Source organism: Nomascus leucogenys, chromosome 12, assembly GCF_006542625.1.
Source record: "Nomascus leucogenys isolate Asia chromosome 12, Asia_NLE_v1, whole genome shotgun sequence".
NCBI lineage: Eukaryota > Metazoa > Chordata > Mammalia > Primates > Hylobatidae > Nomascus > Nomascus leucogenys.
In genome coordinates, this window is record NC_044392.1 from 49685244 (window position 1) to 49701112 (window position 15869).

Genomic DNA, 15869 nt, shown 5'->3' on the forward strand with positions numbered 1-15869 from the left:
CCTCCAGACTGCTCCATTATCTGCAACCCAAATCTTGGCTCCTCCCACTGAGCACAGGAGGCCGGGCGGGAGCCTCCCCTTCGTGTGCGGCAGCACACTCACTCCAGTATTCCTCCAGCCCTGTGAGTCTTCTTGGCACCTTGGTCAACCCCGCCCTGCTTCCGCCCTGTTAATATTCTGAGAACAAGTACAGTCTAGATCTACCCATGCCAAACAAGACTGCCAGAGAAAGAAGAGAGCCACGGGTGTCAGAAGACAAATTCGGGTCTGGAAAGGAAAGAGGTTTCCAATGTGTTTGAAGCCTGTGGTGTGAATTGGCTGAGAAGCAGAAGGGGGAAGAAAAGAAGTCAGAGAAAAATGTACACTCTTTCAATTGAAGAAGAGAAATGGGAGCTAGAAAGGAAACTAGCCAGGGATGAGGGGGTGTTGTGTTTCTGGTTTCTTTGGCCCAGAGAAGATTCGCGTAAATTCAGCTATGTCCCTATTTGGCCCTGCAGTCAACTGCCTTCTTGGCAGAAAGGAAAAAAAAAATCATGAGACTAATTGAATGATGCCCAGAGACAGCCAGAAACAAACCCCCTTGAACAGCTGCAGTCAGCATTTCCAGAGTGCTTTTCATTTCTGCAGAAGGCATGCAGTTACTCATCTACCTCCAGTGCTGCTGTTCTATCTCTATGTAATCACAGGACTCTACCTCTATCTCTTCCAAATGAGACACAATGCGGCCAGGCTTAGGGATCCTACAAGGCCATTGCTCCAGAGAGGGTCAAAGCTAAAGTTAGAGGCTGCCTCCTACAATCACGACTCAGACCACGGAGCTGAGCTTCTTCTAATACCTCTATAAATGCCACGAAGTCCTCATATCATGGCATTTGGGATGTTTGGACCACACCTCCAACATGTGGATAACAGGGTGCCCATCTTCCAAGAAGCACTAAAATGTTCTTCTTTCATCCTCCCTGAAAAGTGAAAGGAAATCAGACCAGGAGTTCAAGGAGACACATTAATATAATTTATTAAATTCGCCATACAAAGAATATGCCACAGACAACAATATCAGAATGGGAAGAAACATGGAGATCACCTGCTCTGACCCCCCTCATTTTACAAATGAGGGAACTCCCTGAAGTCCCAGAGCATTGTTATAGACAAAGCCAGAATGTGAGCCCAGTCTTGAGACACAAAAACACAGACTTAAGGCTTCTGGTTGTGAGCCACATAGAGCCTAAACACTTAATCCACATTTGTTTTGAATTTTTCTGATTCCTATAGTACCATACTCTGATGCCTATCTACTTCTCCAGGCTGTAGGAAGAGCCCTAAAGAAAAACACCATGGGCCGGGTGCAGTGGCTCAAGCCTGTAATCCCAGCACTTTGGGAGGCCGAGGCGGGTGGATCACCTGAGGTCAGGAGTTCAAGACCAGCCTAGCCAGTATGGTGAAACCCCGTCTCTACTAAAAATACAAAAATCAGCCAGGCATGGTGGCACACCTGTAGTCCCAGCTACTCTGGAGGGTGAGGCAGAAGAATCGCTTAAATCCGGGAGGCGGAGGTTGCACTGAGCCGAGATCGTGCCACTGCACTCCAGCCTGGGTGACAAAGTGAGACTCTGTCTCAAAAAAAAACAAAACAATAAAAAAAGAAAACCATGATGACCTGCAGGGTCATTCAGAGCCAGGATAAAAGACCAATTATGGAGCAAGGGGTTCGGAAGGGCTAGTGAAGAACTCATCTGGGCCCCAGAAGAGTCCTGATTGCCCTCTTTCTCCAAACAACATATACTCTGACCCCAAAGCCTCAGGGAAAGTATACTCACCTTCCTGAGCTGCAGATCAAGTTTGAAGGAGAAAGAGAGAAGAAACAGGCAGAGGAAAGGGAGAGAAATATTTATAACAGTGTCACTCTGACATTAACAAGCCTAATGGGAACAGTTTTCCCAGTTTCAAGCAAATCCAAACACTGCAAGAGAAGGCTATAGAACTTTGGTATTATATCAATCATGAGATGTAAGCAAAACCACCGATAACTTAGCAAAATAAATACAAAGAGGATTTTGCTGGTACTGGTGGAACCCAGTGAAAACAGTTTTCAGGCTCTGGGTCAAGAAGACTGAGGTGTGCCTGGTGGTGCACCTTAGGGAAAATCCCTAAAGAGACTCTGGGAGTTTTCACAGCAGAGAGAAGTCACACATGACTGTCTGTAGCCCTAGAGAATTTTTCCACAAAAGGCTACTCCCTGAATGTACATTCTCTCCTCCCCAGAAAGACAAGGCCACCCAGTCAAAGCTTAGGTTCACCGGCTCTCACCAGGCCTTGCCAGGTAACCCCACTATCTGTCTGCAGGAGGCCAAGGCAGCGTAGGCTGCAGATGGAGCAAGTAGAAAAACAAACAGTTTGTTGCTAAGGACTGAGCTGTGTTTGTGGAAGGAATTTCATTCCCCCAGGACCTTCTCCAATCACTCTGGACATCTGTGTCTCCAGCTTTTAGGGCTGAGGCAAATCTTGTCACCTCTCCCAATCTGATGAAGGCCTGGCTTATGGGGCAGCCAGAGTCCAGTCTACAACAGAAGGGAGGCTCTCTACAGAGAAAAATAGTCACTGTAGGAATATAGATACTGCCCTGGCTCCTGCTTGCAGGACAATGTCTTCCAAAGGGCTGCAGTGCCTTGAATAGGTGCTCATGCTCCATCTGCCCAGCTTAGAGTGGCCAGGAGCTTGGGAATGGTGAGACACAGGAGCCCTAAGTCCTGGGTGCAGCCAGGGGACAGTCAGGAAGTCAAAGTCAATGTTAACAGCCAACAGGGGCAGTGGGCTTCTCCAAGGCAGAGGCAGCAGCAATGGCAGCATCCATCTCCAGGCAGCTCAGGTTTCCACCACTCGGATGACAGGCATGGGCTTCGGGCTAGGGGGCTTGGATATCCTAATACTGAAAAGAAGGTTGGAAACACTGAGTTATGCTGGGAACAGCTGTGTTGTGGCCCACCCTTCACAGAGCCCCTGGAATCTTCACGTTGGCCTCTGGAATCCTACACTGCAGTGCTGGCTGATCACTTGGGTTCCAAGTGCTTTAAAACAGTAATTATCAGTGACAACTAGGAGAAGATTTGGGGCATGATACATGTGTCTTGTAGCAAGGGTGAAGAAAAGACAGGGGCAGTTAAACAACTGAGAAGTGGATATAGCTGTGATTCCCGATTTTGTCAAGATCATGGGTCCTTTTCTGAATCTCTTAGAGGCAAAATACACTCTCCCTAGAAATATACAAACATTATAACTAAATTTTGCCTACCATTTCGGGTGGTTCATACATCTCTAAAAGCCATTCATGGACCTCCTTGGGCTTGTGGTAACAGGTTCTACTCTAATTGGGTTAGAAAATGGTTCTGGCAAACAATGGGTCAGACTGAGGGAGGAAAGTTGGATTTAAAGGAGCCTTGTTCTTGCCTTAGCACTAAAGTTTCTACATAGCTCTGTCCCTCCTTCCTGCCCTCCTCCCTGGCCCCATTCTACCTACATGCGCTCACTCACCTGCCCGGGTTCTCTGTCTTGGCCCGGGCCTGGGTGCTGAAGTTGCCGTGACTGATTTGTTTTTCTATCAGGTGTTCCATCCGGTCGTGCATCTCTAAATTCTGTAACACAAGCTTAGGGGTTAGAGTTGGCCTTTTTCTGGGTTCCTGGGTGCCACATTCAGCTAGTGCATTCTGGTCTCTCCGCCTGTGTTTGTGCTGCTGTTGCCTCTACCCCCACCATGCATGCCACCACCTGGATACCCACTTGCCTCATCTTCATTACCATAGATTGTGCTTATCCTCCAATACCTGCTCCTCCATAACTCTGTACAACACTGACAGACTGATGGTTTCCTGTATGTCCTCTACATGCAGTTCTTTTTTTTTTTTTTTGAGATAGGGTCTCACTCTGTTGCCCAGGCTGGCGTGCAGTGGCGTGATTATAGCTCACTGCAGCCTCGACCTCCTGGGTTCAAGTGATCCTCTCCCTTAAGTCTCCCAAGTAACTGGACTACAGATGCATGCCACCACATCTGGCTAATTAAAAAAAAATTTTCTTTTTCAGAGACAAAGTCTCACTGTGTTGCCTAGGTCTTGAACTCCTGGCCTCGAGCAATCCTACCGCCTCAACCTCCCTAAGTGCTGGGATTACAGGCATGAGCCACTGCACCTGGCCCCTATATATAATTTTTTGTCCTCTGTTGAGATACTCACTTGCCTTTGTTGATATGCTGTTCTATAAAGCATTCTTTGGTCTTTTTAAAAATACACATTTTATCTCTGACTATAGACTGCAAACTCTTTTTTTTTTTTTTTTTTTTTTTGAGATGGAGTCTGGCTCTGTCGCCCAGGCTGGAGTGCAGTGGCGCGATCTCAGCTCACTGCAAGCTCCGCCTCCCGGGTTCAGGCCATTCTCCTACCTCAGCCTCCCGATAGCTGGGACTACAGGCGCCTGCCACCACGCCCGGCTAATTTTTTGTATTTTTAGTAGAGACGGGGTTTCACTGAGTTAGCCAGGATGGTCTCAATCTCCTGACCTCATGATCCACCCGCCTCGGCCTCCCAAAGTGCTGGGATTACAGGCGTGAGCCACCACGCCCAGCCGACTGCAAACTCTCTAAAGATAACCCTTTCTCCCATTTATCTCCCTCACTACAAGGGATCTTCACAGAGTGTTTGCAAAGTGATCTTCTGGTAGTCAACAGATAGGTAGGGCCCTGTGGCAAAGTGGAAATTAGACTAGGAAGGCAACTCGTTAGGTAATCTAGCCCTGGAAAAGACTCTATCTGTATGACTGCCTCCTCCTCCTTCACAGCCCAGCACCATTGCCAGCTCCTTTGCAAAGCCTGGAGGGTCAGAATTAGCCGTGTGCAGCCATGGCATGTGGCTTGCACCATGATGACATGTCTGTGGAAGGCGGGGCCGGGGGGTGGTCATCTCGTCATTGTTAGCAGCTTCCTGAAGGTTCTCAGAAAATGTTTACTCAACTGAACTGAAAGTCAACCAACCACCCTAGGTATTCACTTCAGAGCAGCAGCAAGACATGACAAAGACCCCTCATAACCTTTGTCTCCCTTATGTCCACCTTCTCTTCAAGAGTCCCGTTCCCCTGCTGGGCTGCCCAGCGCACACACCTCTGCCTCCAGATAGGTGATTTTCTCCTTGAGCTCCTGGATAGTGGCGTCCTTTGACTGGATCACAGCTTTTGAATTCTGGAGCTGCAAAGGTGTGGGAGACACTGGAGCTCATTTTGCAATGACTCATTACACACTCACCAGACTTCACCCCAGCTGCTGGGGAAGCCAGCAGAGCCCTGCAACTCCATATGACTTCATTAGCTTTTCTACAAAGGCTTCATTTCAGTCAATATTAAACTCTTGATTATCCCAGAAGTGGGAGTGAGGAGTGTGTGAGGGGAATACCACCCTGAGAATCCAAAATAATGAATGACAAAACCCATTCCATATGGCTTTGGAAAATACAAATTATCTTTTCATTCGAGACATATTTGAGTACTTACTATATGACTGACTCTGTTCTAGATAATGGAAAACAGCAGTAAATAAAACAGACACTAACGGAGCTGACATGAAGCACATACAACCTCCCAGTTACGGGGCCTTAGGCTCTCAAAACAATTCTGCAAATAGACAAATCCTAAGTATGCTACCCTCAAGATCAGGTGGGGTAAGGCAGGAAAGCAGCCATGAGGCTCAAAGACTGATAATCTGCACAGGTAACAGAGTTTATTATGACTCAACTACTCATTTACCCACACTCTTCACAGAGTATACGACAAATTAACCTTTTCCGTCCTTTCCTCTTGGAAAGCAGAGGCCAAATAGCAAACAAACAAACGAAACAGTAGGGGAAAGATGGGAGAAAAGCAAATCCTAATAACCTGAACCTGGTAATTGGTAGCTATAAATGTTTGACATGGGAAATGCATGAATATAAGTCAAGCTTCCTAGGAAACAAATAAGAGCATAGACTTGGGGTGACTCCCTGAGGGCAGGTTATAAACCAGCCCAGCTTACCTGCTCTATCATTTGCCGGACTTTCCGCTGCTGGCTCTTGAGCATGTCATCCAAGTGGTGGATCTTCTCCCGCAACCCGGCTACTTCCTTTTCCAGGGTAGCAGCCCTGGGGATAAAGAACAGAAGGCTGAGGCAAGGGAATAAGACTTATTTACCCAGTCACAGGAAGAGCCTTGAGCTTGGGAGGTTCCCATTAATATGATTCCCTTTGCCTGATTCCCCTGTAGGCTGCCCTGAAGAGTAGGTGGTGGGTACCTTAGAACATCACATTGGAAGCACTGAGGTCAGGAGTTCAAGACCAGCCTGGCCAACATGGTGAAACCCCATCTGTACTAAAAATACTAAAATTAGCCAAGTGTGGTGGTGCGTGCCTGTAGTCCCAGCTACTCAGGAGGCTGAGGCACGAGAATCGTTTGAACCCAGGAGGCAGAGGTTGCAGTGAGCCAAGATGGCGCCACTGCACTCCAGCCTGGGTGACAGAGCAAGATAGAGCAAGACTTTGTCTAACAAAAAAAAAAAAGAATATCACATTGGAAGCATCATCAGTGATCACCTAGTCTAAGTGAGGAAACTGAGGCTCGGAAAGGTTAGAAGGGATAAGCCATTCTGGATAACTCTGGAGGGTAAATCTAGAAGCAACAGGTAGATGGTTCCAGGGAAGCTGTTTTTATATTAACACAGGAAAGACTTTCTCAGTATCAAAGCTGTCAGAAAGTGGGCAGTCTCATGTGTAATGAACTCCTCGTTACTGGAAAGATTCAAGTAGACGCTAGGATCTCCCCCCACCCCCCGATCTTTTTTTTTTTTTTTTTTTTTTTTTTTTTTTTTTTTCCAGAGACAGGGTCTCACTCTGCAGCCCAGGTTGGAGTGTAGTAATGCAAACATAGCTCATTGCCAGGTTGACCTCCTGGGCTCAAGCAATCCTGCTACCTCAGTCTCCCATGTAGCTGGGACCACAGGCCCATGCCACCACACCTGGCTAATTAAAAAAAATTTTTTTTATGGAGACAGTCTCACCATGTTGGCCAGGCTGATCTCGAACTCTTAAACTCAAGCAATCCTCCTGTCCCGGCCTCCCAAAGTGCTAGGATTACAGGTGTGAGCCACCATGCCCAGTTGGAGCTGGGATTATTATACTCAACACCATCAAGCTGTTGGCAGGGATTTGGAGGAGGAAGACATGATTTGAGGCTCCTTAAAGCGTCTTCACATAATTTTGTTTCTAGGTCTCCTGATTCCCAAACCACTGTTGCTTCCTTTGCATCTTCTAAGCAAACTGAGCCAAGATCCCCCAAAGGGCAGTGTAAAATAATAAGAAATATACAATGGGTCTCTGTCCTGGTTCCTGACATACAGCGCCTATGTTTTGTTATAATATTTGGTCACATTCCCTGGTTCCTGAGCCTTGGCATCTCCAAGACTGATGAGTGTCTTTTTGTATGCTAATGATGACTAGTGGCTGGGGTCCCTAGATAGCTTCAGGATGGGGCTAGTGAAAAGACCAAGGCATGACTAAAGGGTTGAAACTTTCAGCCCCACAACTCCCCCTAACCTCTGGGAAAGGGACGGGGGATAGGAGCTAGAGACTAAACTAATCACCAGTGGCCAATAATTTAATCAATCATGCCTATGTGACGAACCTCCACAAGAACCCTAAACGAAGAGGTTCAGAGCTTCCAGCTTGCTTAATGCATCCACATGCTGACCTTGCCCTATGTACCTCATCTGTCTGTTCATTTGAATCCTTTATATTATCCTTTATCATAAGCCAGTAATAAGTGAAATGTTGGCCAGGTGCAGTGGCTCATGAATATAATCCCAGCACTTTAGGAAGGTGAGGTGGGAGGATTGCTTGAGCCCAGGAGTTCGAGACCAGCCTGGGCAACATGGCAAGACCCTGTGTTAATGAAAAAATTTTTAAATTAAAAAAATAAGTAGGCCAGGTGCGGTGGCTCACGCCTATAATCCCAGCACTTTGGGAGGCCAAGGCGGGCGGATTGCTTGAGGTCAGGAGTTCAAGACCAGCCTGGCCAACATGGTGAAACCCCGTCTCTACTAAAAATACAAAAAATTAGCCAGGCGTGGTGGCACACCCCTGTAGTCCTAGCTACCCAGGAGGCTGAGGCTGAACCCGGGAGGCAGAGGTTGCAGTGAGCCGAGATTGCACCACTGCACTCCAGCCTGGGCGACAGAGTGAGACTCGGTCTCAAAAAATAAATAAATAAATAAGGAAAATGTTTACCTGAATTCTATGACAGCAAACCCATTACAGCAAGTTATCAAACCTGAAAAGAGGATATGGGAACCCCCAATTTATAGCCAAGTTGGACAGAAGTGTAGGTACCCTAGACCCCACTACTTGTGACTGGCATCTGAAGTAGGGGCAGTCTTGCAGGACTGGCCCTTAACCTGTGGTTCTGCACTAACTCTGGGTCATCTCAGAATTGAAGTGTAGGCTGCCCAGCTGGTATCAACTGAGAATTGGAGAAGTGCTTGGTATGGAAAACCCATATATTTGGTGTACGAAGTGTTATAAGTAGAGGAACAGTCTTCCTTTAGTCAGGCTACTTGGGAGAGTATCCTGGGGTCTGGGCCCCTGAAGAATCCATCACTCCCCAGTTCTGCCTGACAAGCGTATGCTGCTTGGGGTACGAAGCAACATGAGCTACCCCTTATCCTTCCTAAACTCCAAGCATTCTAAATTTCCACCTTCAGCTCTTCAATGCCCTACTTCTCAGTCTCCTTTTAGGTAGAAAATCAGCATGTACATGGTACAGCTGTCACTGCCATTCCCAAGCCCTGGCTTCCGATGATCTAGTCCTTTTTGTCTCTCTTGCTCTGCCCATGTGCACCTACCCACTGAGGAAGGAGTGCTGACTAATTCTGATATTAATTCTGATATAAGTCCAGTCAGAAAGGAGGCTACAATATGATGTGTGTATTTTCCATGCCAGGAAGGTGAAATCTAGGTTATCCTAAAGGACAGAAAATGCCTCCAGAAGAATGAGGGGCCCTGAAGGGCAAGAATTGTGCCTGTTCATCTTGGAATTCCTTAAAAGGCCCTTCAGATAATGTCTTGTTGAACTAAAAAAGGTCCACCTTATACAATGACGATCAAACCAAATATGCTGATGTTAAATGTGATTTACCATTTGAGGTCTTATTTATTAATTGCCAACAGCATAATTTCCAAATTCCTGAAGTTCTAGAAGGCACAATCTTTGCTCTGTAGGCTTCATTGGTTGTCTGGGGCCTCTGATTTCCTCTGATCAGAGGGAATTTGCAAATCCCTCTCACCTTGGAGGTAGAAAGGATCTCAGTGATCACCTACGGGACCCTGCTGACAGGTGGTTCTCAGTTTCTATCTGCATTGCTTCATGTAACAAGAAGTTCAGTATCTCCTCATGAAGCTGCTCATTCCATTTTTCATCAGCATGACTGTTAATCAATTTTACCCTCAAACAGTCTACAGTCAGTTTTTGTTTCGGTGGGGAGGAAACAAAGGCATAACATATCCACTGCACTAATCTGTGGAATGACACACAGCAACAGCAGATGCTCCACCAGCTCTTGCTTGCCCTTGGCTCTAAAACTGTGAAAGCCTTTTCTTTAGGTTATTACCCCATGGAAAATGAACTCCCTGGAGATCGCAGCCTCCCAAATGGTATCTCTTGGGTGGGGCTCTACCCTGAGCAAGCTCACGGTGAGTCACAGCTGGAAGATCTGACATCAGCACCAGCTTCCTCCCCAGACCAGGCCACCACAGGAGCAACAGGCTGTATGGCCTGCCCTCCCCTCCCTGCAACCCAACTTCATCATGAACAAGAGCCAAGCCCTTACTTTTCTCGTTCTGCTTGGCAGTCAGCATTGTTGCTCCGAAGTTCCTCTAGGGCCACCTCCCCTTCCCTGACTTTCGCCAGTAAGGCCTGATGCTCCTGGGTGGGCCACAAAAGAAAATCTAGGATGAGAAGATGGCAACAGTTTCTGCATTTGGGGTGAGATGGGCGCCAGGCTGGGACTTAGCCCCTACTGGGCCTGGACAGCTGCCAAAGAGCAGCAAGATGAGCTGGTTTGATGGGGCGCCCTCCCTCGACGAGGAGAACCCTTCCCACTCTCACTCAGCCTCACCCAGCTGCCCTGAGGCAGAACCCAGCCCTGCATCATGCAGGCCCACTCGCCAGCTATGGCTGCCAGTCCCTGAGAAACCAGCACTTTAAAAGGGTCATCTGTACAGGAATCTAATGTGGAAATAGGATCAACTCTAGTTAGGGGGAGGCTAATTCCTTGAAGGCTAAAAGGTATTCCAAGGGATCTGCCAAAGGAAGCTGCGAAGTGCACTTTTCTGGAGATGCTTGGAAAAGAAGGGTCTCGGCAACTGTTTCAATCCACCTGCAGGCCCCTTCCAGCCCAGGAGTCCAGGCACTGACAAGCAAGATACCCCAATTACCATCTCCATCCCTAGCAAGCGCCTCTGCAGCTCTCCGACTTCTGCCTCTTTCTGCTCCACTCTGTCCTCCTCTCTCTGAAGGGCCACATTACTTTGTTCTGCTTCTCTCTGGTACTGGCTGAGTGTGACCTAAAACACGGGGCAGGAATATGTTAAATGGTGTGGAAAAAAGAGCAAACGTGGAAAAAAAACCTTAGAAAAGAACCCAGGAACCTGGGTGGCTCTGGAGCCATGACGGGAGAAAGGTGGTGACACTGATGGGCACACCACCACCTCCCCTTCACTGCACAGGACCACCTCAGCACTCCAGCAGAGTAAGTCTATTTCCAGGGTTAAGTGGCTCACAGTTGATTGAGGTCCACTTTAAAGTGACACCTGGAACCCACAAGCACCACTTTTCAGATAGGTGACTCCTTCAACTTCCCCATGAACCCTCCAACACCACCCAAGCTTAACCCAATGTTGTGGCTTTCCTACAAATTCAAAAGCAAATAATCCCAGGGAGGATACCTCCAGTTCCTTTCTTCTGTCTCCTCAACACCTTCCCCCTCACCTCCAGCAATAGAGCCCACACACAACAGCCAAAATGGCACCCGGAAGGGCTACTAAGCATCAGGAAGAATTTGTCTTATTTATTTATTTTTTGAGACAGAGTTTCACTCTTGTTACCCAGGCTGGAGTGCAATGGCGCGATCTTGGCTCACTGCAATCTTTGCCTCCTGGGTTCAAGTGATTCTCCTGCCTCAGCCTCCCGAGTAGCTGGGATTACAGGCATGTGCCACCACGCCCAGCTAATTTTGTATTTTTATTAGAGACGGGGTTTCTCCATGTTGGTCAGGCTGGTCTGGAACTCCTGACCTCAGGTGATCCGCCCACCTGGGCCTCCTAAAGTGCTGGGATTACAGGAGTGAGCCACCGTGACCAGCTGAATTTGCCTTTTATCAGAGATGAGAAACCAATTTAGAGGATAGAAGCAGAATGTTAGAATGAGAAAGCAAAGAACTTGCCTTCTTTCTTCCAACTTGCGTCTTTCCAACTCCTACTCAACCTCCAGGTCTCACTTAGACGCCCCTTCTTCCAGAGAGCCTTCCGAGCCTGGGGAAGGAGCCCTTCCTTTGTGTGCCCAGGGAGAGGACACACAAGGAACACACGGCCTTTCCTCTCATAGCATTGAACAGATTTTGCCCAGTCACTCTGTGCACCCCGAAGTAGACTGTCAGTGTCCTGATGGCACAGACCTGAGCACCATTACACTTCCAGAGCTCCCACAGTACCTTGTATGCAGTAACTACTCAAAAAATCGTGAGTAGAACTGATGTTCATCTAATCCAACCTTCTGCTTTAACAAGTAAAGGTCAACTGACCTATTCAAGGTTACCCAGCTAGTGAATGAGAGCCAGTGCTAGGACCCAGATACTTCACCATCCATTTCGGTGCTTCCCAGGTACCTCACACTGACTGCTCATCATTTATTAAAAAAGAATCCAGGTAACTTCTGGAAAGCCTAGCAGCCAGCCCTGGGAAAACAGAACATCAGCAGCCAGTTTGTCCAGCCCCTCCCAAGGTCAGAACTGGGGAGGAGAAAGTATGGCACAGAGTGATGTGTGATGGGACGTGTCCATGCTACACGCCAGCCCTGTCCAGAGCAAACTCACTCTCACTGCAAATCCTTCTTGACAGCAAGCAGCCGGTAGAACAGGAAACCCACGCTTAATGGCAAGTTATTTTCATGGTAATTGATCATCTTGCCCTTCCTACCCATAGGTTCAGAAAAGTGGACCAAGGAGTCCAATTCACTAGGGGAGACTGAGACAAGCCTTCATATGACCCATATTAACCTGAAATAGGCCATCCCCATAGGCAGGAACTTAAAAGTATGGCCTTTTTAAAAAAATTTTATTTATGTACATTTTACGTACATTTATTTATGTTTATTTATGTACATAAATAAACACTGCACCTAGATTGATGTGAGCTCAAGCACAGTGTTAACAAGGCCATGGTCTGATTCTTGCACCCCACTGTCGGAGCAAAAGGTTAAAAAAAAAATACAGACTCCCCTTCCACATTTGACTCTGTAGCTCCAGCCAACCCTGCCCGCAAGGGAACCTCTTAATTATAAAAAGGTGTGCCAACCTAGCCCAACAGTGGGAATGACCCAAGGAGCACCTCTTTTTTTAAAAAAAAAATTACTTATGTACTATATTTATTATTTTTTAGACAAGGTCTCAATCTGTTGCCCAGGCTAGAGTGCAGTGGTACAATCAGAGCTCACTGCAGCCTCCACCTCCCGGGCTCCAAAGATCCTCCCACCTCAGCCTTCCAAGCAGCTGGAACCACAGGCATGCTCCACCACATCGGGCTAATTTTTTTATTTTTGTAGAGACGAGATCCATATTGGCCAGGCTGGTCTCAAACTCCTAGGCTCAAGGATCCGCCTGCCTTGGCCTCCTGAGGGATTACAGGTGTGAGCCACAGCGCCCAGCAAGAAGAAGCATCTCCTACTGCAGGTGGTGCTGCATACTATGGGGTTAAGAAAAATAACCCCTTCTAAATTCTGGGCAGTGGGCTACAGCTGTCAGGGCACTTTTGCTCAGGCTCTGAAATCCAGAGCAGCAGACTCCTCCATGTGTGATTAAAACCAGCAAATATTTCTATAATTTCCACAACTTCATAATGCCTCTCAGTGCAGAAATTTTTTTCCAAAATTCACAACCTGGTCAGTGCTAGAGCCTCAACCTTCCTTTCCTCCTGTTTTGTTTGGAAAAGGTAGGAAACTGCTGGTCACCAACTGATACATCACCAACTGAATTATACAAATTGTGGAATCTGAAATAGATGCAACATACCTCTTCAACACAGAGCTACTTTGTTCTGAGATGACAAACTAATTTTAATATTACCCTAAGTCCAAGCTATTTAAATAGGAAAATCTCCTTGTTAAACTGATTGCTAAGAAAAATATAGACTATCTTATATTTCTAAAACCCTTCAGAATAATAAAGTGCCCTCACATATATTACCTCACTCGATCTACACAACAAACTTGTAAGGTGTATTTCATTAACCCCTTTTCCAAAAGTTGAAACAGATGCTCGGAGAGGTTAAACTACTTGTTCAAATAATACTTCGGCTAACACAGAAGCAGTTTATCATCCTTGGTGCCCTTCTTCCTCACCGCCAAGCCTCTTCTCAAAAATTCTCCTTCTCAATTCCATGAAAATGAAGAGTTCAAGCTGGCCTTTCTCTTTTTACCAGCTCCCAGCATGCCTAGGCAGGATATAACCCCATCATAACATATTTATGACACAAAGAATACATTACTTGTGGAAGAACAAAAGCAGGTAACAGATGGTTAACCTCACACAGAGCAGTTGGAAAACTGCCCACGGGCCAGGTGTGGTGGCTCATGCCTGTAATCCCCACGTTTTGGGAGGCCGAGGCACGCAGACTGCTTGAGCCGAGGAGTTTGAGACCAGCCTGGGCAACATGGCAAGACCCTGTCTCTACAAAAAACACAAAAATTAGCCAGGCATGGTGGTGTGCACCTGTTGTCCCAGCTACTCAGGAGGCTGAAGTGGGAGATGGCTTGAGTCCGGGAGATGGAGGTTGCATTGAGCCAAGATTGTGCGACTGCACTCAAGCCTGGCAACAGAGTGGGACCCTGTCTCCAAAGAAAGAACGAAAGAAAACTGCCCATGTACCTTGTTTTATACTCAAAGAATTTTCCAGAAAATATGGAAGACCTCACATATAGTAGGGGGCTTTTACTCTCCATTTATAGATTTCTGTACTATAACAATAATTAATATACTCATTCCAGGCTGGGCGTGGTGGCTCGCGCCTTTAATCCCAGCACTTTGGGAGGCTGAGGCAGGTGGATCACAAGGTCAGGAGATGGAGACCATCCTGGCCAACAAGGTGAAACCCCGTCTCTTCTAAAAACACAAAAATTAGTTGGGCGTGGTGGCACGTGCCTGTAGTCCCAGCTACTCGGGAGGCTGAGGCAGGAGAACTGCTTGAACCTGGGAGGCAGAAGTTGCAGTGAGCCAAGATTGCGCCACTGCACTCCAGCTTGGCAGCAGAGTGAAAAAAAGATACTCATTCCAGACCGCAAAGCTCTGCATAGCAAAGCTGAGTTTAGAGCCCAAATCCTCCAATTTGATGAGTGCAGTTCTTTCTACAACAATACAGATTTAGTCACTCATCCAGTCCACGTTTATGGAGCACTTATCTAATACCAGGTATTGCGTCAGACACTGGAGACTCGGGGGTGACATGCCAGCAGCAGTCCTTGCCTGCACAGTCTCAAGAGTCTTACCACGACACAGACAGAAATGACTTCTGAATCACCAGCTGCCCCAGATGGGCACCAGCCTCAAACTCATCAGAGCAGAGAATCCCGAGGTGACCTTTGAACTATGGGCTGGCCTTGGACAGTAAACAGTATAAACGTCCAGGAGAGGGAAAAGCAGACAAGCATTCCAGGCTTCACAGCCTTGCCTTTCCAGTTTGTGGCACTCAGCCAGAGAGACAGGAAGTCCAACCTGAGACATCACTGGCACCTGCATTCAGTAGCCCATCCCTTAGGGCACCTTCTCCCCAAATCCCAAATCTCACCTCAAAAGCCGCACGGTCTGACTGGTGTTGCCGCTCGGCCTCCTGAAGCTTGGCCAGCAAGTCCTGCACAGTCTTCCTCAAGCTCTCAACATCGTCATTTATACAGGTGTCCAGCTACAGCCAGAGCAAGGAAGGGAAGGGGAAGCCATCAAGTTTCTGACTCGGTAAGAAAAGGTCCCCTCCCAGGCACACACTGGTTTGGACCATCTCATCCAGATCACTCTCAAAAAAGAACTGTCATCACACAAGGGGAGAGTTACCTTAGGCAGCCAGGAATTCTGAGTTATTCAATGAAACATTGTCCCTTCATATCCTAAAGAACCCTGCTAGCCTCAAAACACCGAATTATTTTAGGACATGCTCAGTAATATTTCATGTATGTATCCACTAATCGATTTCTTGGCGAATATGTGGATGCTGTCTGTAGGTGTGTGTCCTGCTTCCCTCTATCCGCCTACAGCTCTCTGAGAGCAGAGACCATGTTCCCCTTTGGACTAGAGTTCCCACAGGACAGGGACTATGTCGCACCCATCACAAAGGGAGTGGTCCAAAAACACATCCTTTACCATTCTCAGCTTTTGGCACTGACAGCAGCATATAAAGGGTTACTGATGAATGGACAGGTTTAGGGCAAAAGCATGCAATGAGTCCAGGAATCTGATTCGACGTGGAAAAAGGTGTCTCATCGAGGTAACTGCTCAGTCTCTCCCAGACACACCCAACTGTGGGCTGGTGGTTAGAGATGAGCTAACATGT

General features: G+C 47.3%; 1 protein-coding gene across 2 annotated transcripts in view; it reads right to left on the reverse strand.

Annotated features, from left to right (window-relative positions):
• Positions 1 to 989: 989 nt before the first annotated feature.
• TUFT1 (tuftelin 1) overlaps positions 990 to 15869 on the reverse strand; it is a 43482-nt gene continuing 28602 nt past the window's right edge. For both annotated transcript variants that reach the window (XM_003259242.3, XM_012510967.2), the window contains 7 exons: positions 15114 to 15227; positions 10494 to 10622; positions 9887 to 9981; positions 6047 to 6152; positions 5144 to 5227; positions 3529 to 3629; positions 990 to 2926 (listed from right to left, as the gene is read on the reverse strand). In XM_003259242.3, coding sequence (XP_003259290.2) covers positions 2863 to 2926; positions 3529 to 3629; positions 5144 to 5227; positions 6047 to 6152; positions 9887 to 9981; positions 10494 to 10622; positions 15114 to 15227 — 693 coding nt within the window. In that variant the 3' untranslated portion in view covers positions 990 to 2862. The remainder of the gene's footprint in view (positions 2927 to 3528; positions 3630 to 5143; positions 5228 to 6046; positions 6153 to 9886; positions 9982 to 10493; positions 10623 to 15113; positions 15228 to 15869) is intronic.